The sequence below is a fragment of the Amphibalanus amphitrite genome, unplaced genomic scaffold, assembly GCF_019059575.1.
Source record: "Amphibalanus amphitrite isolate SeventyFive unplaced genomic scaffold, NRLGWU_Aamphi_draft 000268F_arrow, whole genome shotgun sequence".
In the NCBI taxonomy this organism is placed as follows: Eukaryota; Metazoa; Arthropoda; class Thecostraca; order Balanomorpha; family Balanidae; genus Amphibalanus; species Amphibalanus amphitrite.
This window is the reverse complement of record NW_024881763.1, coordinates 133,594-160,565: the sequence shown is the minus strand read 5'-3', so window position 1 is coordinate 160,565 and position 26,972 is coordinate 133,594. Positions and strand designations below refer to the sequence as shown.

Below are 26,972 nucleotides of genomic sequence, written 5' to 3'. Positions count from 1 at the left end.
GCGTTGCGAAGTTGCAACATCTGAAGACCGTGCAGATGTTCACTTATGACGTCATAGGTCAGTGACCTGACCTGACCCGAAAATGCAATTGGTGTCAAAAGATCCGGCTTGAATCAAAAGTCAGGTATGTCAAGCTTCAGCTCTCCATCGCCAGCGTGTTCGGAGCTAGCGCAAAAAAAAAACTATGGGGGCGACACCCGCCCCACCCCACGGCCGGCGAGCGTTAAATTAGTTCAAACCTAAGCATGATGCATTGGCTGTAAGCAGCATGCTGATTGGCTGACAATGACGTGGCTGCGTTCTTCTGCAAGGTACACATTCCTCTACAATGCACTCTTTTCGGAACGAGAAATGGAATATCTTTGCCGAGGGTGATCGTTGGGCCGTAAAAGCTCCCGATTTGTGCTAGTCTCAGCTCAAGCTACAAAACTGCTATTACACTTCAAGACCCCATATTAAAAGTGATATATTTCCTTTAAGCGCCCGCTCGTCCATCCCCGCTACGTTGACACAGAGACAGAGACAGTGGGCCGGCCGCCAGCCCGGTGCGCGCGCGGTGGTCAGCGGCCAACCGCTCCCGACCGGCCAGCCGGCCGCTGACAGCCGGTCGGTGAGCGCGCGGTGGTCAGCGGCCAGCCGATCCCGACCGGCCAGCCGGCCGCTGACAGCCGGTCGGTGCGCGCGCGATGGTCAGCGGCCAGCCGCTCCCGACCGCTGACAGCCGGTCGGCGGGGCGCAGTGTCCGTACTGCCGTCGTGGGCCGCCGCTGGGACGGACAGCAGGCCGCCGAGCGGTCAGTCGCTGTGAGCACAGCGCTGCTCCGGCGCACACAGGTGTGACTGAGCACAGCGCCGTGCACAGTCACACACACCGCGCGGCGGCTCACACACCAAGGCCGCACCGACCCGGCACGTTCGGCTGAGAGCCCGAAAACCGAGATGTCATCCCTCCCACCACCTCACACACCACACCAACCGATGGCCGCATGGCGCCAGCGCCGCTGGCCGCTCACTAGCCGCGACCGGCCAACTCTTACAAACACCGCGGAATAGATATGGCAGCATTGCCTGAAGTTTGGGTCCAAAAAACGGCTGTTTAATGCACATTGGTTTTTACGCATTTCAGTCCATCGTATGTTGACAGTCTCAAGAATCGTTTCATTGATTCGGATACGTAGTTGATAACACTATGCATTATCACTGGCACTGTTACCAAAATGCCGTGAATAAGATGGCACGCCATTTACAAGATTAAGCCCTTACAGGAGTGCCTCACACAGTCACACCCATGTCCCGTATGCCCACACCACACCCCCATTCAGTAATAGGGGCACCTATTAACGATTAGTGGCGTGCTTGGCGGTGTGTTTTTACTTTGTAGCCCCACGAGGGAATAACGAATGCGCCACGGGTGCTGACGGCCTCTAACAGCCAAAAAACGAGGGACTGACGAGGGACTGGTTTGAAGTCGACCGAGAGGAGTGAACACTAAAGCGCCATAACCCACCGAGCACATAACATCTGAGGTCGGTGAGGTGTCCGCCTGGGCGACTGGGCGGGTCGCAGGCCCGCCACACAATCTATCCGGCGTTACCCTCCGGCCTTAGGAGGCCGGGCGACTCAGAACGCCTTGGCAGAGCCATACACCTTCCCCACCGAACCCTCACACCACAATCGGCCGGGTCCGCCTGCAGGAGAGAGAAAAACGATACAGAGCCGACAAGCGCCAACGTAGCGCGAAATGCCATCATTTAGAGCAGCGGTCGGCAGGTCCCCCGGTGGTGCCCCTTTTTGGGGGCGCCGGGCGGGGCAACTATCCCCCCCCCCACCAGACCCCATTGTTTACACAAGGTTCACTGATATTCCATAGGTTTGGTTGACTATACTTTTGCATATGAAATGCAACACAACTAACCCTCGCAAAATAGAGGTGGTATAGGTAGGATAAACCTTTCCGTTTTTTTTTTAATACAAATAACTCGCGTAATAAGCAGCGTACTGCAACGAATCTTTCAGTAACCCAGAGTTACTAAATTTTACATTTTCTATAAGATTTGCATGACGCTGATTTAAATAACCTTCACCTCTCAAGACTACGCCAAGCCAGAATGGCGAATCGGCGCATGTTAACACAACATCTTACATATCGGTACGTTTGCAGACCTTTTGTTCTAAGAAACGTGCCAACATATGCAATTGCTTTTCCAATTATGCAATTGTGAATTATGGTGGATGTCAATGTCAGGTGAATGTGAAGTCAAGGTCTTTTGGTGTCATTTGCTTACTTTTTTAGTTCATAACTTTTAGGGTAGCATTGGAGTTGATTTCGAATAAACACACATCCAATGTTTGTGGAGAATCAGTTTTAGTGCCCATGCACCATGCTGCTAAGCAGTAAGCTGCCGGTGTTGGTATTCTATGGATAGCTGGCGGGACGCCTGATGGTTGACTTGCCCTGGCCTGATACGACCTACCACAAATACGTAAATACACCATCTTCGAACAAAACAAATGCGACATTCGAAATCGAGATACCGAAAACTCTCATAGGAACCTTAGTTCAAGAAGTTTTGGCAGTTCCCGATCTTCCACTCGTTTGGGTCATTGACCCAAATGTGCAAGGTCAAAAAGTAACCTAGGCCCTTTGAATTGGCATCATCGGCTTATTCTCGTCACGGGCAGCACGCTCGTCTCATTTTTCTTTCCCTACAAAACCTAGCTCGATCAGGGGTTGATCAGCTCAGATTCTGAGCGAACTCCCTCCCCCTCGCCCCTCCTACGATCGGCTCGGATTCTGAGCGAACTTCTCTCCTCCTCACCCCTCCTACGCTGGCTGCCGTGAAAACACCGACTCCGGCGAGGGCTAACACATGGCAGTTGTTTTTGCACGACTGCACGAAACGATAATCAGCTACATGAAAATTGGCATTCGCCACCTAACCAATTCGCGCTCACTGAGGGCGTTTGGCCTGGACTAGTCTCCGCATCCTGGGCTTTGTCTCGAATTTCGCCGGACCAAACAGCCACGACGTCCGGCTGTCCCATCAGAAGAGTCAGGAATTCTAAAACATTGTTTTCCCAGAGGCCCTCATTGCCCCCAGGGAGGGCTCCGATACCGAGGGGGAGGGAAGGGGGCATGCCTCATCATTCGCCGGCCCCTAATCTATGCAAACGTTATCAATCACTAGGTGACGACTCAAGTGGGGCTTCTTACCCATCGAGATCGTACCAATAAGACGCCTTTTGGGAGAAGAACGAGCGAGCGACAGAGTGAGCCCCACTCGTGCTGAAATGCGACCGGGTGCTTCCAACTGGCTTGTGCAAGGCACCCTAGGTACTTACAGATCTATAGCATTGTGCCAAATTTGAGCGCAATCGGCCCAGCCGTTGAGATCTGGAAGCGTCACCCTGCGTGTGCGCAGTGCGCACGTGCACAGTGGGTCCCATCCGACTATTGCACTGCACCGTCCTACTTATCAGTCCCTAACCGTATACCAAATTTGAAAGTAATCGGCTCCTCCGTTCTCGAGATTCTCGAGATGCACCTCTTCTTTTTGTATTTTGCAAGTGCAATGCAAGTACACCCCATGCAACGAAAGTATCCGATATTTGGTAGAAGGGATGCAACTACCCTACCAAAATTACGGCAAGTAAATCACCCCAGCGGTTGCTGATAATTGAGATATATAGGCCTCTCAAAAGCACTACTTCAGCAGAACAGCTTGAAGACCCCGACTTTTCACGTGGCACGTGCCACGACGGTCACCTTTATGCATAAAGAAGAGTCAATTACAGGGTAGAAGGAATGGGGCTAACCGAAAAGAAAGACCAGTTATCGGCCCCGCCGTTGCTGAGACATAAGACTCAAAAGCGTTACAGGCCAAAAGCGTGTTGGGTCGCTCATACTGAGATTTTTTTCCGTTATATTGAAAAGACTCCGCATCGCTCGCTCGCTGGTAATAATGTCAGATCTCTATATAGGATAGGTATCTATCTCGAGCTCTATACAGTATACATATCTCTTATATATCCTACAATATAAGAGATCCATGTGGTGTTATCTACCCGTAATACAAGACGCCCCATTTGCAAAGTACGTACTTACAAAAGCTCAGTTATGCCGGAATGCAGCATCCTCGATTTTTTCACTATTTGATTAAATTGAGAAAAGAGGAGACTGTAACAAAATACTATTAAGCGCGTGGTAAAACAAGTACTACAGGATCGAGTTCATAAAGCGTGATCAGTGATCACCAATGGCAGCAAGAGGGCAGCCGAGGTCGGCCACCATCTACCGATTAATTTACCGTCAGAAATGTGCGCACTGCATGTGTCCGAGGTGTGTTGGTTTGCAGTTTAGACCACTCCCTGCCCACCGCCCACAGACCGCTGCCCGGAGCGGGCGCCCGCGGCCGACACCGACCGGCCGCCGGTTAGGACCGTGCCCACAGACCGCTGCCCGGAGCGGGCGCCCGCGGCCGACCCACCTTCATCCTCCGACATCATCGAGTCGTCCTGGTCGGAGACGCCGCCATCCTGCACGTTGTTGGTGTCGGCCGGAGCCAGCTTGCTGTTGGCGCCGCTCTCATTGAGACGCGTGAAGTACTGGACGGCGTAGGCCACCAGGTTGTCGGGCTGGTTGACGAGCACGTTGACGGTGAACTCGAGGAGCAGGTCCTCGAGCTGCGGCGGCACCTCGTAGTGGCGCGTGGTCATGCCGGCGCCGCTGTCGGCAGGCGCGCGCGGACACCGGTCAGACACGGCCGCTCGGCTGCACGCTCGCTCCGACACAGGTGGGCGGCTATCGGCCGCCGCGGCCCGGGCCGGCACAGCTCTCCCAGGGCGCGCCGGCCAGCGCCGCCCGCACCGCTCTATCGGCCGATAGCAGGGCCAGTAGAGTGCGGCCCATGACGAGCCATCAGTGGCCGCGCCACATGACACCAACCCACGGCCGGCACCCTGTCCGCTCAGGTCATGTAGTAGATCTATTATTTTTAACCGCAAAAATATGAGTTAGCATAGCAAAATTGTGCGTCCATCAAAGTGCACATTGTTACAGTTGTCTGACACTGCAACACGCTGAGCGGCAAAAAGGCATTTTTGCACCATCCAATCTCAGAACTGCTATTTGATCAACGAAATTCACACGGCATGCATATAGCTCATGCAGATTGGTCCCCTTAACCCTATTCCTGGCGGGCTCCGCCGGGACAAGAAACTGGCGGGGGGGGGGCCGATTCGGCCCCCCTCAGATCTCAAAAACTACACATCGCAGCGACAAACGGTAAACGGCATCGGATACGCACGGTCGAGATCTACAATTTTTACTAAGGTCATTTTCAGGTCAGGTCAAAGATGACGTCACAGGGGTCGAAAAAGTCAAAATGGCGGCGCTAGGTATGGAGAGTTTTTCTCGAATAACTTTCGAATTAGTCAAGATAGGAACAAACTAAGGGCATCATCGTGATCCTCTCGTCAATCCGCATCGAATGATATATATGTTGACCTCGAAAGGTCAAGGTCAAAGGTTGACCTCAGGTCACGTGACCTCGAGGTCATCATGTATATCATTCGATGCGCCTTGACGAGCTGAACACAATGAGACCATCCACGCGTCTGTATCTTGTTCCTGTACGGAGTTATTGGCCAAAAACCTTTGGTGACCTTTGATGACGTCACATGACCTCACAGCTGCCCAACAGCAAAACAGACCTCAAGGTAGTGAAGGTTGATCGTATATGAAGTCATGTATGGTATATGGGGCCATTCCAACCCGTTTTAGTGGTAAAAACAGGGAGTTGATTTTTCCCCCATTGACTTATAATGGGGAGGTCGCGAAACTGACCTGACCTTAGGTCACCGATATCAAAATTCCGAGATATACAAATTGCACATACTGGTACCCTAACTAAAGCCTGAAGAGAAGAAATTGATCGGCCAAAAACTCTAGCTCTGGCGTGATTGCAAACTTTTCTGAGGTAGGGTCACCAAACCGCCTCTGGTGACCTGACCTGAGGTCAGATCAACTCAAAATTTTCAGACATGTTGCGTAGAAGCCTTTTAGGAAACGTCAGAAAATTTGAGCTTCCTAGCTCAACGCGTTTGGGAGAAATAACCAAAAAACCTCAGGGGGGGCTCCTGAGGCCCCCCCCCCGCCAGGAATAGGGTTAAAAAGATGCCACCGGTAGGATCGAAGAGCAGCGTGTCTCGTTTACGCTCTTTCCATTAGACCAATCGCGACTTTTCGAAATTAACCTTCATCGTGTACAATTTGTGATAGAACGTAACACAGGTTTAATGATGCCACTGATACATAGGTGTAGGAACAGGGGGGGGGACGGGGGGGGCCGGTGGCCCCCCCCCCCCACCTTTCATAGTGGGGGGCCAGTAATGTTAACTGGCCCCCCCACTTTTTGCCGAACTTTTTAATGTATTTGTAGGTATCACCCCAAAGAACAAACTTGACGGTTCTCCGGCCTGCCCTTCCATGAAGATTTCCATTTGTGCTTCATCGTTATTGAGTGCAATTTTCCTCCACCGGGCAATGAAAGGTAACTTTGTCAGAAGCAATAAGTGGCAGCTTAGGGGCAGCGCGCACTGCAAAGAGAGACAATAGTTACTGGCGCAGCAGAATGCGTAAACGGCGTAAACTAACAATTTATGTTAGGCGGCCTTGCATTAGTTGATCGGTTACTGGCATAGGCGTAGGAACAGGGGGGCAGGGGGCAATGGTCCCCCACTTTCGAATGGGGGCCAGCAATGTTAACTGCCTCCCCCCCCCCCCCCACACACGTACCTTTTGCTGACTTTTCACTTCTCACGTTTCACGCTCGCTCGTAATAAAAAATGTTTTTGGATGCTTCAGGAATTCGCATGGGTGCCAACCAGTGGCGGATCCAAGGTGGGGTCACATGGGCCATGCCCCCTTGGGGCCCGGGGGCACCACAGGCCTACCAGGGGCACCACCGACCTATCAGGGGCACCACAGACCTGACAGGGGCACCACCGGCCTGTCAGGAGCACCATCGGCCTAGCAAGAGCACCACTGGTCTGCCAGGAGCACCACAGACCTGTCAGGGACACCACAGGTCTTCCAGGGGCACCAAAGGCCTTCCAGGGGCACCACCGGCCTCGCAGGGGCACCTTGGGCCTGTCAAGGGCACCACGGACCTGTCAGGGGCACCTCAGGCTTGTCAGGGCCCAGGGGCACCACAGTCCTTTCAGGAGCACCACAGGCCTGTCAGGGGCACCAGAAGCATAGCAGGGGCACCACAGGTCTGCCAGGGGCACCACGGACCTGCCAGGGGCACCACAGGCTTGCCAGGGGCACCCACTGGCCTCGCAGGGGCACCTTGGGACTGTCAGGGGCATCACGTGCCTGTCGGGGACACTTCAGGCTTGTCAGGAGCACCACAGTCCTGTCAGGGCCCAGGGGCACCAGCGGCCTAGCAGGGGCACCACGGCCTCGCAGGGGCACCACCGGCCTCGCAGAGGCACCATGGGCCTGTCGCTGGCACTTCAGGCTCGTAATTAGCACCACAGTCCTTCCAGGGGCACCACAAACCTGCCAGGGGCACCTGCGGCCTAGCAGGGGCACCACAGGCCCGCCAGGGGCACCACAGGCCTGCCAGGGCAAAAACAAATAAATAAAAAATGAAAATAGGGCACCACCAAAATTAAGTGGCCGAAATCAGTTGAGGTTTTAATTTTGGGTATAGGTAGGGGCACTACTTCGATTCATGACCCTCCCCTTGGAGTTTTCCTGGATCCGCTCCTGGTGCCAACGCGGCTGCGGAGGCCAGGGGGACGCGTCCATGAGATTTAATTTCTGGACGGGAGTCTCCCCGAGATTTTGGTCGATTTTTTTCTTGTCACGTTTTTTTTTACCAATTTGAGCATGCTTGCGAAAATGGAGTGGCCGAAATCCGAGGAGAAAATGGATTTTGGGGGTAGCTTAGGTTTTGTGCCTCTGGGAGCCTGGCCCCCCCCCTTTCGAAAACGCTCCTACACCTATGCACTGATAGCCACCCAGCCTCCCAGTCGTGGGTTAATCTGAAACATTTACCTTTTTAATAAATCTAGCTCGAATGGTTGAATGGAATGAATGACACACCTAGAGCTCACGCTAAGCAGAGCCTGTTACGGAGGCCCCGACCCTTACCGTCCGATCATGCAAGTTCAGTAAATCGGGCGATTTTCTTTTAAGCGTGCTACATATAGCCAAATTTAATCGTGCTATGTATTATGTATGGTCACAGCCGCAAATAGTCCGTTCCGCTCGGCGAATTTAAGTAGCTGCGGCCGCTGCCGCTAGCTGCAGACGCCATCCCCGACACTCGACAGGAGTCTCTTTCGTCGAGTGCCGCGGCCAGCCAGAGTGTCACATCTCCGAATAAATAAATATTCATCAGCCGAGATGGTGAGTGCACGCATCTTTTTCAGACTACCTTGACATCCAAAGTTTTTGTTTGGCTTGCAATGTTGAATATACAGTAAGGACATCCAAGGTTTTTTGCTTGCAGTGTTGAATATACCGTTAAAATTGATCAATTTTACACCTACCTTAAAAAAAAATCATGAACCTGACCCAAACGACCTTTGTCCTGTGACTTGTTTCTCGAGACCATATTCGGACGGAATTGCGATTTGTCGTATGCCAGCTCACATTATCCGCGCGTTAAGAGTAAACGTTAAAACATGTGAAATGCAGTTGCTTGTCCCATGAATTATGATGGATGTCAAGGTCACGTTAAGTAAAGGTCAGGTCAAGGTCACTGACCTTTGATAGCCTTCCTCCACTTTTTCGAGTGTTACGTGTTTCTATGGTAGTTTTTGGAGCTGATTTCGAGGTTAGCATCCATTTGAACATTTACGAAGAAGCCTTGGCCGCCTTAGTAAGTGAATCGTAACATGTTATTAAGTTGTCAGTGGTGGTTGACACCTACTATGGATAGCTGTCAGCACTCTTCTGGTTGACCTGACCCAACCTGGCCTAAATACACAAATGAGATCGAAACTAGCATGAAATTCGTGATCAGCACCCAGAAAGCCCCTGGTCAACCTCACTTTACAAAGTTCTAACAGGTCCCGATTTTCCCGACTTATGCGTCATTCCTGACAGCCGTAAACTCCGGCCAGTGCTGCCAAATCCTATTCACGGCATTGGTAAGATTGGGCCCTGGAAGGTCAACCAATAATCTAGGACCTTAACGTTGAGCTGAGGCCAGTTTTACCAAAAAATACCAGCCGGCCGCCGAAATAAAATATCCAGCCGAAAAAATAGACGCCACACAGCAACGAGTTTCACCAACAAAAAAATTCCAGCCGACTTCGGACGGAAATTATTTGTCGCCGGTAGTCAGCTGATATTCTGTTACGATATCAAATTACGATATGTCAAGGAGATTAAGAAATCATTTAAAGCATGTTTTCAATCAAATTGAAGCGTGATTTCTAATGCAAATGCTATATACATTTCGAAATATTATAATCGTAAATTAATACATTATTTTCAAGAGTAATAACAACAAAGTAGAGCATTATAAACTTTCACATCTATATTAACATTCTGGTGCCCAGCAAAAGCCAATACAATACAAAACTACCAAATTGTAAACGTAGGCACGTCATTCATAAAGGTGACGTAAGAAAGCTTGCATTTAAGACAAATTTAAGATGGATCTTTTTTTCTGTCAGCCTATTATATTAATTTTTACAATACCTTCAACTTGTTATGTACCTTTTTGTCTGTTTTTAGTCGCACCTTGTAGAAAATCATCGTGTAGACCGAGAACGCAATGTGTGGACCTCCAGCTATGAGGTGGGGACTAGATGAGACCCACTCCAGTGGCAGCGGAACACCTTCAATTAAGGGGGCACTGCCGACTTTTGGTCCCATTCTTTCCATGCAACGCCCATAGGGCTAATATTAAAATGTCAAAATCAAGGGGGGGCACGGTGCCCCGGTGCCCTACCCGTTCCGCCGCCTATGAGTCCCGCTCCCGACAGATCCGGGAGCCGCACCTCTTTCCTAGCTTTCAAAAGAGCGGCAAATAAGCGGTCAGCATTGCTCCCAGAGACGCCACCTGAAGCTGGACGGACGACGGACAGTTCCGCTGCCGAGCGATTGAAGTTGAACTGCGGTGCTACGAGGCGGCTTCGCGTGCACTGCATTAGCACCTTCTAGCGGGAGTAAGAGGGCTAACGAACTCGCCAAGGCCTATATATGTAAAGCATTGTGCAAAGGCGAGTGTCTTACCTTAGGAAAATACCTACCCAGATTAACTGCTGCACCGCGGTTAGCCGATACGCAGGCCCCGTTTGCCGGGCCCGGTCGAGCAGAAGGAACGCCACACAGCAAATAATATTTGCTCCAGGCCCGCTACACTGGTCCGGCTCGTAAGTCGTAACAAATTAACAATACCTGCGCTAGCGTCGTCGACCGTCGTTCGACTGCCCCCAGTACCGCTCAGTGGAGAGTCCTGCCGAACTCCTCTGCGTGTGCCCAGATCATTCGTTGCGCGCGGACGCAATCGTCCGACGGAGACCGCTGTGCATTATGATCGGGTGGTCACCACCTTGGTCGCCGGCTTTCACACCCAGCCGAGCCGTCTGGCTACGCCCCAAATGATCGTCTAAGCCTTTCGATTGGTTTGTAACTCGGGTCTAATATCGAAATGTTTGGGAGTTAGGACATGTTAAATCCGTGTTCATGAACAAACATACATTATGCAATTAAAACGCTTTACTTACTTTAACTTTTCTAGGCTGATGACAAGGCATACATCTATTTCATTGCAATATTTCTAAAATGTAAATAAATCATGAGCAATGAGCATAAAAAACAACAGCGATCCACTAGAAGCTAGTGTGGAAATCCACTGACTTAGGTCGCCTCGTACTGGCGCAGCTCGTAGCTCGTCCAGCAGCGCCAGCGTCTCCCGCACCCGGCCGCCCGCCTGCACCATCAGCCGCTGGAAATTGCTGCGCTGCCGCTCCAACATTAGCTTGACCGCCTGGCCGGCCCGGCGGATGCGCGCCGTCCGACGCACGCAGTGTACGTCTTCAACCGCGCCGGGATGTCGTACGACACGACCGCGTCCACGGCGTCCACGTCAATACCGCGCGCTATAGCCTCGAGCACACCAGCGCGGCCATCTCAGCTAGCGCGCGCCGCCGCCGGCACGCCGGCACTACCCCACAGAACTCAGTCACGCGCGCGCCCAGCACAGACAGCGGTAGCTCCAGCTGGTGCGCCACCTCGTTCCAGTTGACCAACACGAGCGAGCGTCGCCAGTCGGGCTGTCGGAGCAAATGGTGCATCAGCAGCGGCTTCAGCGGCTGCGGCGCCACCACGTTGAACGACTCGCTCAGCTCGGCCGGCGTGGTGAACCTGCCGACGAACTGACCGGGCAGTGCGACGGCGGCGGCCGCCGTGCCGACCACCAGCAGTCGCGGCTGGAACAGCGACATTCGCTCCAGCTTCTCCGGCCTCCGGGTTCTGTGACAGGGTGGCCAAGAATGGCAGCTTCTGAAGCGGCAGGTGAGGCGCGCAGACGGCGGCGGCCGTCAGCCGGCCGGCGATGCAGGGCGGCGGGCCGTGGCCGCCGCCACCCGCTCCACCGCTTTCAGCCAGCCCGTCTCGGCCATCTCGATCACCCGGTCGGCTTCGTCGATCACCAGGTAGCGCAGGTGCGGTAGCGAGAAGCCCTCGGCACTGGTTATGTGATCCATCAGCCAGCCGGGAGTGCTCACCACGATCAGCCAGGGAGGCCGGGCCGCGCGGCCCCACCGCCACCAGTTGGCGCCCCCTCGTGCCACTGTGTCTCCACCCAGCAGCTGGACGCAGAGCGGCGTGTCGGCGTCGTACTGGCGGAACACGGCGGGCACCGAGCGGCCGGCCGGCGCCGAGACTCAGAGGTCGGCCGGTGGCAGTGGCGACTCTGCGGCCGCCAGCAGCTCGGGCAGCACGGTCACCTGCACCAGGAACACCTGTTCGATGCCCTCGGCGGCCAGCCGGGCGCGCAGCTCAGGGCAGAGCGCCGGCAGATTGGCCGGCGCCGGCCGCCGGTCGCCAATCGGCTGCAGGTGCGCCAGCCAGTCGGGCAGCGCACGCGGTGCACGGTCTGTCGGCTCGAGCGCTCCACCTCGTCCAGCACGGTGAAGTCGTCAGCGGCGGCGTCTCCGTCCGACTCGGAGGTGTCCTCACTGTCGTTATTGGCGACGGCGGCTGCCGCTGTGCGCTCAGTCAGGTCGGCCATCACAGCAACACTCGCCGATGATTGGCGTCATCGAAACCGTCGGACGATGGGCGATTCATCACCGTTTTTGCAGCAGAGACTGGAAAAACCTCAGCAATAAACAAGGAAAACCTTACAACATGCCACAGCCTGCAATTGTGCATATTGTTATTATATTTCTCACATGACAGAAAATATTGGCTGCTTTATTCTAGGAACTGGCATGAAAAACATAAGCTAAAATCAAGCTAAGTGAATTATTATTGTATTTCAACATGAGACTGGGAAAAAATCCTTGTCACTGTCAACATGACCAGTGTAATGGATGGGCTGCATGAACATTTTGGCGCATGATCTGAAAACTCTGTGAGCAGAAATTTCAGCGCTGAGGTGAACAAATAACATTTCGGCCGCAATTTGCCTGGTGCCTCCACAATTTTGCAAAACTAACTCACAATACTTACAGCCAGTTTTAACATGATCCCTGCATGACTCATGCATGCAAGATACACATGCATTCAATATCAGCACAGTGCACACACAACAGTTATGGATTCATTTACATTTTACAACATTACTATTATTTTCTTTTCCTTCAATATTGGCAGCATGACTTGCTGAGCTCAGTGGCACAATCTTATGACAGCAAGTTTGTTCGGGTTCGCAACCATGCAAACTTTGCATGTTTGGCTTCAAAAACAAGCCTTTATACATTTCTTTCATGCTATTCAATTTCTTTTTTTAAATTTACTGTCATTGATCTTGAAAATCTTGCCATTTTGGTCTTAGCCATGTCAATTGCACCTTCCCTATTCCGCACAGCTCAAGTAAGTTCCACCCAAAAGCAGTAGTGGTATCAGTAGCTGGCGCCTTGCATTGTCAAATGTAGCTGAATATGTGAAAACAGTGACATATTTATTTAAAATCTTGAGTCCAATGAGCCTACCCTCTCTGCCTCTCCTTCCAGCATTTGTTCAAGCACCTTCAATTTTCGAAAATGATCTTCCATCATTATTTTCCACTTCCGTGCGACTCGCACGAGCAATGAACTTGTAAGCTGACCACTAGTTAATAATGTGCTATCATCTTGCTGTTGGGTGCTTGTAGCAAAAAGATAATATAAACGAAAAAACTAACACCACAACACCAAACACCAGTCTTGTTGGTTCCTTTTGGTCCTGCCGGTTTATATAGCCTTGGTCCTGCCTGGTGACAAAGGCTCTTTCTTTATGCAATATCATCAGTATTCCTCTTCTAATCTTGAAGCCCAGATGCTTTACAAATTGGCCATGAATGATACTAAATTATTATATCAACTGGGAAGCGCAAATCACGATAATTAGTAACAAATGAGGCCAATTGTTCCAACACGACATCAAAAAAATAGACGGGGTCCCCCGTCTATTTTTTGGGCTGTTTTTCTACAAATAATGGCGCAAAATAACACTCCATTAATGCCGCATTTGCCGTTGGTGAAACTCATTGGCTATTTTTCTGGCTGATATTTTTTCACGCCGGCGGATATTTTTTCGCTCGTATGGCATTTCTTCGTCGCGCAATATTTCGTCCGCATTTCTTCGTCCGCAAATCTTCGTCGGCGCATTTATTCGTGTCGCATTACTTCGTCTCGCATTTCTTCGTAGGTGCAAAAATTCGTAGCGCATTTCTTCGTATCCGCATTTCTTCGTCGGCGCATTTCTTCGTCAAGCATTTTTTCGTCCACGCATTTCTTCGTCTCCGCAAATCTTCGTCCGCATTTCTTCGTCCACGCAAATCTTCGTCTGCGCAAATCTTCGTCGGCAAATCTTCGTCTCCGCAAATCTTCGTCCGCAAATCTTCGTCCGCATTTTTTCGTCCACGCATTTCTTCGTCTACGCAAATCTTCGTCCGCATTTCTTCGTCCACGCAAATCTTCGTCCCCGCAAATCTTCGTCCGCAAATCTTCGTCCGCAAATCTTCGTCCGCAAATCTTCGTCCGCAAATTTTCGTCCGCATTTTTCGTCCACGCATTTCTTCGTCCAATCAAATTTTCTTCCGCAAATCTTCGTCCGCAAATCTTTGTCTGCGCTATCTTCGTCTCCGCAAACACTCGTCCACAAATGTGGTTCAATAAAACCATGAAGAAATATCAGACAGTCAAGTGAATGACGAATTTGATGCATGGAATGGATGATCGAAACTTTTGAAGTCAGGTAGATGAGGTCAGTCAGAGCTCTGTTCGCACCCCGTTTATTTATCAGCAGACTTATGACGTCGGCGGTCGATTTACGTCACGGGACATGACGTCATCACTGCAAGCTACGTGCTACGTGAAAGAGACATATATGATGCTGTACTGACATTGGTGGCGCACATCAACAAATGCTCCGAGCTGTTTTGTGTGTTTATTGTTTCACATAGGTATGTTGTGATTATATTCGGTTTTGAAAATTGTTTTTTTGTGTTATTTAATTTTATATGCTGTTTATTTGTTCAGCCGTAGGTTACAGGCATAGAACGTTCATTTTCTATTCGTAAACGATTTACTTGCGTTTTGGAGTAGGTACCTAGGTACTTCATAGAAGAGCATTTCAATTTAGTGTTTGATTGTGTCAGAATATATGATATGTGTGCTAAAATGCAATATTTTGCTTCATTAGATTTGCTGTCCCCTGAAGTTTGTAACGATTTAGGTACCTTCTTAAATACTTGGCCACTCAATATTGTCATTTTATCTCCCAATTTATGTTCACAAATATTTATTATAAGTAGGCACTGTGTGGTGATACCTACTTTTGCTGTTTCTTCCTTTAAATTATTGTTATTGCCTTATGTTTTATCTTGGCATACCTATCCATGTAATTTTTTATCTTAAATATAGAAAAATATTCCCAAGAAGGCACTGAATTCATAGCACTCGTACATGTGGTGATTGTTGATGATGTGTATCCCGGACCGTGAAACTTATAGGCCTACTTATATGCCACAATTTTTAATATTCAAGTGGATTTTTTATGTTGAAATTAAAAAAAGTTGTTCAGAACCTTGCACGGACTGATTTACATATGAGATAATAAATAAACAGTTCTCATCAATCCAAACAAAAATATGGCACATGCTCATGAGAACATTTACTGCAGGTCTTTGACCATTTGCTGGAAAATGCCTTCCGCCAGCTGTCCAGTAAAGTCTTCAGACCTGAGGCATCATCCTGTTATTACTCTGAATAGCTTGGTGAGGCTGCTGAAGGCCTCTATTACTGCTTCCTCTGAGGCTCTGACCCTGAGGTGCTTGAGCAATAAGCATTTTGGACTTTAAAGGAGGGAGTGAATTTTCTGATCCCTTGTTTTCTTGGCAGGTGATTTATCGCTGCTTAGGGCCAGCGGCCCATCGAACAGCCTTGAGAAGACCGCCGCACGCTGTTTGCAGTCCGTCGACCTCCTGTCTTCAACGGACGGACGCCCTCGGTCCCACTCAGCAATTGACTGAAGCCTATCGCGCCGATATGCTCGCTCATCTTCCATCCTCGCCCTGCCTGATGGTTTCGACGACCCGGGCTGTGGTCCCTGAGGTTCGGAACCCGTCTCGCTGGCCTGCCAGCAGGAGGCCTGGCGCTCGTCGCAGACGAGCGCTGCAGTGTGGCCAGTGAACCTGATGCTTCACTAGCCACACTGCTGGCACTGATACTGCATATCGCACAGCTCGTTATATAACAATTGAACACATGTCAGGCATGATTTATTTGTAGATATTTGTAAACAGCCTTTAATCTTTGGCATTGATTCGTTGTGTGACGTTGTTTTGTTCGCATGTGGCCATAGCCTTATCCTTCTCGTTAAATTTGTTATCTGGAAATAAATGTCACCACTCACCGTAAATGTGTTCTACATGGGCAATGACTATTCTACTGTACATTTTACGGATGTCACATTTCATGATGCTTCAGGATTAGGATAGATATCACAAGTGTCGTACTTCTTTGTTACGTTGATGACGCACCTGTAACCGCAGGCAATAACAGCCGGACACAGGCTGACACGCGCTATTCACCGATGGGCATATGAACAGATGGGTGTCGTGATCGTGGGCATGGTACTGCCTAGACTCGGCAATAATTAGGGCATTTTTAATTCTCGCCGAACTTATCGGTTTTCTTCATCAGATGCCGTTTAGGGGGGAGGGTAGATGGACTCTGCCCTCCCCGCCCCTCGCCATTTCGGACTAAATTGCGACATTTTAGCGCCGTGCAGAGGTTCACTTACGAGGTCCCAAGTCAGTAACCTGACCTGACCTAATAATGTGGTCGGTATGAAGATCCGTCTTTAATGTTCAAGTGCGCGCCGCCAGCTTTCATCTCTATTCCAGCGCCTTCCGAGCAATTACCTTAAAAAAAAAAACGTCGAGGGAGACACCCGAACCCCCTCTTCTCGGTGGCGAGGGCTAGGGGGTAGTGCTTATTAAGGGAGAATGGCTGTGCTAGTTGACTGTGCCATTCGAGCCCTACCAACACCTGTGATGAACCGACGCCCGGTGCGAAAGGAACATCGGCGTTCTCGGCCAGTAGCGGTGGAACACCTTCAATTAAGGGGGGGGGGCACTGCCGACTTTTGGTCCCATTCTAAATTCTTTCCATGCAACGCCCATAGGGCTAATGTAAAAATGTCAAAATCAAAGGGGGCACGGTGTTCCGGTGCCCTCCCCATTCCGCCGCCTATGTTCTCGGCAAAGTTGCCAATGATTTGCAAAGTTTGAATGATTCACTGCATATTGCCAAGTCCTTTTGGCTCCTGCGAGATGTCGCTAGCGCGTTGATGAAGTTCAATATAGAGGTCACTAGCGTCGAGCCATGAAACCCAAGATTTCTTTCATGAAACCTACGCAGCTAACGGATGGGGCTGCAGACAAATGTACGCCAAAAGTACGTCGTGACCGTGGTCTCCGCTGCTAAGTGACAATCAAAAGGGACATTGCCATTGCTCAGCTTGTTTGGCGCACGTGTGACAGCGGCGCGGGGCGCGCCCAACTCGGCCGCGCCTTCGCTGCGGTTGGCCCACAGCGACCGCACGAACTCTGCGGTTATAACAGCAGCCTACGTCACACACTGCTGGCGCGACTCGAGCTCCTATTGGACAAATTCACGTGGTCTCCGTTGCTAGGCAACAATCTCGTCCATCAGCCAGCGTATGGATGGTGGCAGTGGTTTTGTAGTGTCGGTAACTTTTTTGTCTGCGTTTTAGATCACTTTGTAGCCCCATTAAAAGAAGAAATATCTCACTCTTGTGGTTGCCCATAGTAAGCGCACGGCAGCCTACGTCAGCAGCCTGCGTGCGTTTCTCGGCCTCTCATTGGTCAACAGCACAGTCCTATCTCTTCAACACAGTAGCCACCTAGTGGGCTGTTGGGGAAGCTGTTTTGACAGCAGCGGGCGAACAGAGCTCAGGTGAAGCTTGTATTTGGAGCCGACAATTGTAACATTCCATATCATTTGTGTCCCGGACATTCTTTTTTTTTCGCGGTCGTTGAATGACAATATAATCTCTTGTACCCTCGTCGGCATAGGCGGCGGAACGGGGAAGGCACCGGGGCACCGTTCCCCTCTTTAATTTTGGCCTTTTAACAGTAGCCCTATGGGCGTTGCATGGAAAGCATATTGGACCAAGTCGACAGTGCCGTGCCCCCCTTAATTGAAGATGTTACTGGTGGAGCTAGCGCGTCGCGGAAAAAAACGAGCGTGTGCGCCGTTACGAGCCGCAGAGATTAATACCCGATTTTAAGGCCTTCTAGGTCAGGGGTCGGCATACGGCCCGCGGGCCGGATCCGGCCAGGTGGGTGACGGTTGGATCCGGCCCGCGACCATCTGACGTCCGGCCCGCAGCTGGTATCAGCGACTTACATCGTGTTCCGGCCCGCCCCCCCCCCCCCCACACACACACCGCCTGGAAGGTTAAGCGAGTAGACCACGTGAAGCCGCCAAGTGCACGCAGCTGCAGCAGTCGTTGATGCTGCGCGCAAAAGCTGCTGACCAAATCTTACCGTTGCAAGTTCATTGCTCAGTAAACATGCCGACGTCGGTCCAACCTCGGCACGACGTCGGCTGGATGTCGGATATGCCCGCATGTTCCGACGTCCAGCCGAGGTCCAGCCGACGTCGGGCCGACATCGGACCGAGATCCAGTTGTCGGGCCGACGTCGGGGCGACGTCGGACCGACATCGGCCGCTGTTTTGACCGTTAAAATAATATAAAATACATGTTTCATGTTTCATAAAGAGCTTCTGTATTCAAAATATCCTCAGGAAACTCAAATCTTCCTCCACGCCGCAACCCCCTGATCCGGACTGGACGGGAAACTTTATCCCATTTGGAATTGCCCGTAAGCCGAGCTCGCCCGTAGCCGGGTGCGGTGAGTGCTTGGGGGCTGCTCGGCCTATCCTTTGGTCAGGCTCAGCCCCGGCAACTCACCAGGGCCGGGCCCAGTTCATATAGAAAGGCCAGTCGGCAAGTGTCACTTTGCCAAAGTGCCACTTATCAAAGGGACACTTTGGGAAACGTTGGTGCAGGTGTGTAAGAGTGGCTATATGAATCCATTGTGGGGTCGCCCTTTCCAATAAGTGTCACGTAACAGCAATGGGACCAGGGACTCTATATGAACTTGACCCAGGGTGCTCGCCAAGAAGATCAATGTCTCCATCCTATGATCCTTCCGGCTCTGAAATGGTCGTCAGACCGAAAGGGCATAATCCAACAAAACAAACCAAATTCGTTAGCTGGCTGCGTGGTGTAGTGGTTAGCGCACTAACATCGCGTTCAAATGACACGGGGTTCGAATCCCATCGCCGGCTGATGCTTTTGGCGTGTTGTCCCAGTAAACATGCCGACGTCGGCGACTGGGGGCTCGAATCCCGCCGCCGGTTGATATTTTTGGCGCGTTGTCCCAATAAACATGCCGACGTCGGCCCCGTCGGTCCAACGACAAACGATCTCGTCAACCTCGACGAACGATCTCGGCCCGACGTCGGCTCGACGTCGGCTGGACTTCGGCTGGACGGGCATATCCGACGTCCAGCCGATGTCGGGCCGAGGTTGAACCGACGTTGGGCCGACGTCGGGCCGAGCCTCGGCCCGACGTCGGGCCGACGTCGGCATGTTTACTGGGTGTCTAGAAGTGGAATTAGACAAAAACACCCGCAAATGGTGTTTATAAACTCATGAAGTGTGCGAAGGAAGAACTGTTGTGCCAAAGCACATTTGAGTCACTTTTATATCGGAGTCGATTTATGAAGGAACCGCGGGCTGGAACACGATGTAAGTCGCTGATACCAGCCGCGGGCCGGACGTCAGCTGGTCGCGGGCCGGATCCAACCGTCACCCACCTGGCCGGATCCGGCCTGCGGGCCATATGCCGACCCCTGACCTAGAAGGCCTTAAAATCGGGTATTAATCTCTGCGGCTCGTAACGGCGCACACGCTCGTTTTTTTCCGCGACTCGCTAGCTCCACCAGTGGCGAAACGGCGATGGGGGGGGGGGGGGGTCGTACCCGCCCCCTCGGCCGGCGTGTACCGTAGAAAACAAATAGGTCCGGCGGGCAGTAGCGGCGGAACATCTTCAATTAAGGGGGGCACGGCACTGCCGACTTTTGGTCCAATATGCTTTCCATGCAACGCCCATAGGGCTACTGTTTAACCCGGCAGTTGCTGGGGTATTTCGCCACCCACCGTTTGCTGGGGAGGGGCGTTAAACGCCCCCAGCCGATAACTCGAGAACCAATAGGCGCAGCGAAACGCACGAGGCGGCAAACGAAAGAACGCGACGAGACGCTTCAGATGAGTACTTTAAAGTTGAATTTTGAGGTCACAGGTCGGGTCAAAGTCAGGTCAAACACCTGAAATCGGGCTTTCAGTAGCATGGACTTCAGGACTTCGCAATGGGCGCCTCTCGTCAGAAACTCTGTCAAAACGGTGCACATTCCATCATATAAGGCCTACAAGAGTGTCAATTCCATGTAGGGGTCAGTCAAGCATAGGTCAGGGTCAAGGTCAGGTCAACCGGGTAGGCACATATCCCCGAAAATCAAAGTTGATATTCGCAGCCTATGACACATGTTTTATGGGTAATTTGGGCCGCAGAACACGATGGTGACATTCATTTTATCATATGTGTACGTGTTTGGCTCAAAAAGTTCAATTTAAGAAATTCATGTATCATGGTCGTGAAGTAGTCACGAGAAATTGTCAAGATTCAGTTCAAGATTTTGGAAAATGCGGAACGATAATCAATAATGGAAGATAGCCATTTGATTGTTCATGGTATTGGCATTCTAATGGCGTTTACGGCATGTCCGTATGTCTATTCTGTGATTTTATATGATTTTTTGAACATATGCCGTTTTTGGTCGAAAAATCAGAAATCATGACGTCACTAAAACCTCGATATCTCAAAAAATTTCCGTCCGATTTGTTTGAAACTCTGTCACAATAAACTTCAATCAATTCCCTACAGGTACCCAAAATTTGGCGCGCCTGCGGCGCGCCATTTTTATTCTATGGCCCGGCGAAAAAAGTGGGGGCGTTTAACGCCCCCCCCAGCAACTCGCGGGTTAAAGGCCAAAATTAAAGAGGGGAACGGTGCCCCGGTGCCCTCCCCGTTCCACCGGCTATGCCGACGAGGGTACAAGAGATTATATTGTCATTCAACGACCGCGAAAAAAAGAATGTCCGGGACACAAATGATATGGAATGTTACAATTATCGGCTCCAAATACAATAGCTTCACCTGACTGACCTCATCTACCTGACTTCAAAAGTTTCGATCATCCATTCCATGCATCAAATTCGTCATTCACTTGACTGTCTGATATTTCTTCATGGTTTTATTGAACCACATTTGTGGACGAGTGTTTGCGGAGACGAAGATAGCGCAGACAAAGATTTGCGGACGAAGATTTGCGGACGAAGATTTGATTGGACGAAGAAATGCGTGGACGAAAAATGCGGACGAAAATTTGCGGACGAAGATTTGCGGACGAAGATTTGCGGACGAAGATTTGCGGGGACGAAGATTTGCGTGGACGAAGAAATGCGGACGAAGATTTGCGTAGACGAAGAAATGCGTGGACGAAAAAATGCGGACGAAGATTTGCGGACGAAGATTTGCGGGGACGAAGATTTACGGACGAAGATTTGCGCAGACGAAGATTTGCGTGGACGAAGAAATGCGGACGAAGATTTGCGTAGACGAAGAAATGCGTGGACGAAAAAATGCTTGACGAAGAAATGCGCCGACGAAGAAATGCGGATACGAAGAAATGCGCTACGAATTTTTGCACCTACGAAGAAATGCGAGACGAAGTAATGCGACACGAATAAATGCGCCGACGAAGATTTGCGGACGAAGAAATGCGGACGAAGAATTGCGCGACGAAGAAATGCCATACGAAGATTTGTCCTGGAATCTTTTTCGCCTGGTTGGTGAAACTCGTCGGCTGGTTTTTGACAGAAAAATTGCGCCGGGCTGCTATTTTTCTGTTGGTAAAACTGGCCTCAGCATCGACTTCTTCTCGTCACGGGCTATATAATCGGTTTTCCGCGAAGCTCGCTCGATCAGGGACCGTACAGCAAGGGGTCTAACGGACCCCCTCCACTCCACATATATTATCGTCAGCAAAAACAGGGTGAGGGTTCAGCCTCTCAGCACCAGTGACTGAAGTGAGGATGTTGAACATATTTCTGGCTCCTACACCGTTTTCATTTCATCACTGCCAACTCCTCCACAGCAATCAGCTGTGAATCAAATGAGCAGTCAAAGGCCCAGGTGATTGGCAAGAATAAAAATGTTAATATCAGCCCATAATAATGGCAACACAAAGGACAACCCTACCATGTTAAGTGTGACTGACACTTAACAACCCTTCAGAGATCTACATAGCAACATGAAGGATCTGATACCTAGCATATCAATCATCTTAATTTGAGCATGAGACCAAGGCCATATAACCCATGACACTTTTGAAAGAGAGGACCACTGGCCCATGAGACAAACATATACTTGGTTCTTATAACTCACTGTTGGAATTCCTAAAAGGTTCTTGAAATCAGCTGATTTATAACTCAGCTCTGGATTGTAGATTGATTATCAATCAAACAATCCAGCTACCAGGTTATTAAGTATTAACACTAATACCAAGCACAAGAACATGGAATCATAAAAACAAACAAATTAAGACTGAATTCACACAAATGCACAGCAAGCATTCAAAAGTATACATTGATGCAGATTACAGGTCATGATCAGGGTTTTGAATGACTTAGCTACAAAACCAGTGTAGTGATAGAATCGAATTGCAGCAAAAGGCAAGACAAAAATGACATCAAATGTTTAGGACTTAAGATAGAAAAAGGAGCAATCAAATTGTGTTTATCACTATTACATGGAGTTAATCTTTCAAACCAAATAAGCTGATTAATTGCATGAAAATAATACACAAAATTACAGAGTACTACCAAGGAATAAATTATGAATTTAAGATTGCTTAGCAATGGGACAGAAATTGTTTTCATTGTGTAAGCAAAAGGCAAAATCTTTACAAAACTCACCACAAATGGAAAACATTAATTGACCCAACACCATAAGCAAACCTTCCCTGGTTCAGGAAAATTTCAAAAGCTTAAAAGTTAAAAAGTTCAAGTGGGTAGAGTTCTATTCATCTTCAAGCAAATTTAGCATTTAAGCAGTTCCCACAATAAAAAACTCAACAAGGGGGAGAACAAGAGACCACCCATGGAAGCTGAACAAGGAACAATCACAATCAAGGACCAGAAGACCCTGCTTCAGCACAAGAGTAATAAGTGACTGGAACTCTCTCCCCGTGAAGGTTGTCCTTGCTCCTTCCTTGAGTGTGCGCCATTCAAGTAGCACCAGGATGCCCACTGGGATGGCATCAGATACCAAATTCCTGATTGATCCACGCACTGCTCAATGAGAACGGGACCAGGCCAAGTGGCCAACAAAATTCTTGAATACGTTACGGCACGGTATGACATGCCGTAAAAATTCTGCGAAATGATATGCTGTAACATGATGATGCCAACAGGAATGGATAACACCATTTCTTTTATTCTGTTGTGATAACAGAACACTGCACACTGTTCCAAACAGGTGAGTGGAGCAGGCGAGTATCCCAGGGACCACATGCTAGCTATAACAGGAACTCAGCAGTGTGCAACTCTTCACAACACTTTTCCAAGCCAAGAAACTTGCCCCTAAACAAGAATGTTTCCCGCCAAAACAGCTCCAGAGCCCCTGAAAGTGCCCACCCTAACCTGAACAGCTCCATGAAGCCATTGCTGCCGGAGCAAAGTTCAGGTCAATCATGCCGAAGTAAACTCACCTTGAAGACGCCTGGTTATAAGAAGATGTGTATCTTATCACAACACCAACTTTCTCGCTGATAATGTCGGTTCGGCACAGTCACAGCACATCAAAGACGGCATCCGCCAAAACTAACTGTTTTCTCGAATGAACCGAGGAAAAGTATTCAAAGAGAATCATCGAGATTCGGCCTTGATTCCAATTCTACTTGGGATGATGATTGTCATCGGCCGTGCACCTTCGTATATTTAACAAAAGTGGCCTTGTAAGGTAGGTAAGTAATATTGGTCTAGCCAAAACATTAAAAAATAATTCACTTTTGGCATCCACTAAACACCTCCCATTTCTCCTCCAACCACCACCGCCAAGGCCACGACGACGACAACAGATGAAGTGGCGACGGTAGCAGAAGCCCGGAAAGGACGCGAGTGCTATAAATAAAATATTTTAATTATAAATGGTAATACTCATCAAATTTTGAAGATTATTTTAATTTTTAAATTTCCAATGTAGGATTTATATAATTATTGATGTATGCATTTTTTTGTCTTTTAAAGAATAAAAATAAGTTGGAAATCTTGAGCAAAGTTTTCCTTTCCACTGTACGTATTTTCTCTAATATCTGATCAAATTACGGTCAAAATTTCTTCTAATTTCAATTTGATTTAATGATATTCAAATTTTTCATCTATTTTAATATATTTAAAACTGTAAACCAACTAACCATAGACCTAGTGTATTTAAAAGTGATACTTGGATATTTGGCTTTTTATTTCATATTGTAAATGTTTTCAATTTGGTAGCGTAATATGGTTTCAAAAATAAGAGACAGATTCTGCGAAATAGATTCAAATAAATGATCAATATTCTCCGTGCATACCAAGGCTATATAAACCAGGTAGAACGCTCCGGGAAAAAAGTTGGAAACAATAAATTAGTTGCAGCATTCCCTGATGACGCAAATGTGGGTCAGCGGCCGGCGGCCGGCGGCCGCTAACACTGTATGAGGATGAGTGCACGGAACTTTTGCTTGTTGGTGATTGCGCTAGGCAGTTAAATGTTAATGTTAGGATATGTTTCGAAAGTAAATTGAACGACGCTTCGAACGCCGTCAATGAATTTGCGATGCGACGCGTATTTATTTAGTTAGAGCCGGCGAACTTTTACCGTCCGACCGCGCGGGGAGGCGATATGGTGCCACACTGACGGTTTTTACGATAGCTCAAAATTCTTTTGAGCTAAAGAGCTGAAATTTGACTCGTTCAATCTTTTGATCAAGCTGGATCTTCTGGTACAGGTCGCATATTTAAGGTACGTCACGTTGTTGACCTATGCTGTCGCTCATGAGCCTCTGCACAGTCCAAAAACAATGCAATTTCTGAACACTCGGTGCCAAGAAATCCTTCACAGAAAGATGACACTTGGCAGAAAGAAGAGCTGTCGGTTTCTTATCGTTCGTATGTGTCGTGTTTTCACTTTTCACAAGAGTTTAGTAAGGTCAGGTCCGTCACGTGACCTCCCCTCATAACTCAATAGGTTTACTTTCATAGAAGCGTTTATCAATCGCCGGAAATCTTAGCCAATCCCACTGGACACTGGATCCATACCCACATGGGGCCCTCCTGACTGGCCACTCCCTCTGAAATCCACAATAACGTTGGGCTGCGGCCACGGTTATGTATTAATGCTTTTCACGGACAGAAATACAACAACTTCAACCACCACAGTGCACGCCGCCACAACAGTCCGACCCACGTCCCTGATATCGACTAGCACCCGGCCGGATGCACATACGCGGAGCCAATCAGTCCGAATGTGACCTGAAGCTTACAATTGCTGTGTCGCATGGCGCATGGCACAGGATGATTCCTAGCAGCTGTCGGGTGGAGTGGAGAAACAGCACGTTGCGACACACCGCGCCGGCGACAGAGCTCAGCAGGGCTGGTTTGAGGCTAAAGCCGGAGGTAAGGGCGGACACAGGCACATACATTGCAGGACAAATAACAGGATGTCAGTTAGGGATATGATTCAAGACGGGCTGAAATAATGCACATTCTGCTCACTTAGATTAACCAACTTCAACCTTGACATTTATAGCACCAGGGAAACAATTGGCACACAGGAAAGAAACAAAAGATGAGTTGTTTTTAACTCAAGGAGGTAAAAAGAGGTTGCATATGATGGAACAGCCCGAAGTGCAGCCAAGCACATATTTTTGGTAATAGCTATCAGCTGTCCTACTTCTCTCCTCCCTTCACCAACTACTGGACACATTTGAAGCATCATATTAGCACCAATGTCCATAACAAAAGCTTGCAAGTAGTTTTATGAAGCCAAGGGAAATATGCCTACATCATGCATGTAAGCTCAAAATGCATTACAAAGGAATGGTATCTAAAGAGAATAGTGGGCAAAAGCATTTCATAGTTAAATTATTCAAAACTGCACACAAGGCAAACATAAAAAGCAACAAGTGTAGTGTTCTGTTATGCTTAAAAATAGCCCAAAACAAAATACAATCTTTTCTTGTTTGAATTGGTTGTTCTTCTATGCCACTTCATCCATATCTTGATTACAGATGGGCTGTTACTGTAGGCTGATGAAGTGACACTTGATTGCCTTTGTGCGAGTTTCAGTTGCAGCCTCCTAGGTACTGCACTGGAAAGCAGATTGAATTGAATGCCTCTGAAAGATAGGAATATAGGCAAAGTTAGCTGTAGTAGTGTCAATGATAATAGACGACATTTTTGTCTTTTGACATACATTTGTTGAAGTACAAAAAGGTACAAAATAAATTGGTTTGTTTCAAGACACGCACACTGCACAAAGCCGCACAGACATTACACAAGCACATGAAATTGGTACACATAAAACTTGATGATTAAAAAGGTCAAAACTAGCAACAATAATTAATTGAAGTAAAAGCTACAATCACAATCATTTGATTTAAAATGACTTGACAAAGTCACAAGACGCAACGCTCCTATTCACTTAAGAAAAGTTTTTATGCTTTCATTATCCTCCACATATCAACCAGCTTGATACCAGGCTGTGCAATAGTGGGTACATAACCCCATGTTTCCATTTTATTAGAGCAAGTGGGGTTACAACAACAATGCTGATGTCAAACCCACATCTGCAACCCGTACTGAAGTTTCAATCACCTTACAAGAACACCTTCTGGCAGTTTGATGGGCAGAATGGTCATAACTACTTTCTCCTCATATTCAACACAAATTATCTCTTATACAGATACAGTTAAGACTTTGTTATGGCAAGCATTTTCGAGAAAAGATATGATAAAAGTCCAAGACAAAGGTCGAGAGAAACAACACCAACATAAAACACCGACTATGTTGCACTAATACTATCAAATTCATAAAAATAT

At 49.0% G+C, this 26,972-nt stretch overlaps 1 protein-coding gene and 1 long non-coding RNA gene across 2 annotated transcripts in view; one reads left to right on the top strand and one right to left on the bottom strand.

Annotated features, from left to right (window-relative positions):
* The window catches only part of LOC122386959 (cAMP-dependent protein kinase type II regulatory subunit-like), a 46,569-nt gene extending 22,555 nt beyond the window's left edge, over positions 1 to 24,014 (bottom strand). Inside the window, exons 1-2 of the mRNA XM_043376714.1 lie at positions 23,604 to 24,014; positions 4,487 to 4,725 (exon numbers count right to left, since the gene is read on the bottom strand). Of these exons, the coding sequence (XP_043232649.1) occupies positions 4,487 to 4,715 (229 nt within the window). The 5' untranslated portion in view covers positions 4,716 to 4,725; positions 23,604 to 24,014. The remainder of the gene's footprint in view (positions 1 to 4,486; positions 4,726 to 23,603) is intronic.
* Positions 14,456 to 15,862, top strand: LOC122386960. Its single transcript, XR_006257465.1, has 2 exons — positions 14,456 to 14,638; positions 15,576 to 15,862. It is a non-coding gene; the product is annotated as an uncharacterized LOC122386960 (long non-coding RNA).
* Positions 24,015 to 26,972: the final 2,958 nt, after the last annotated feature.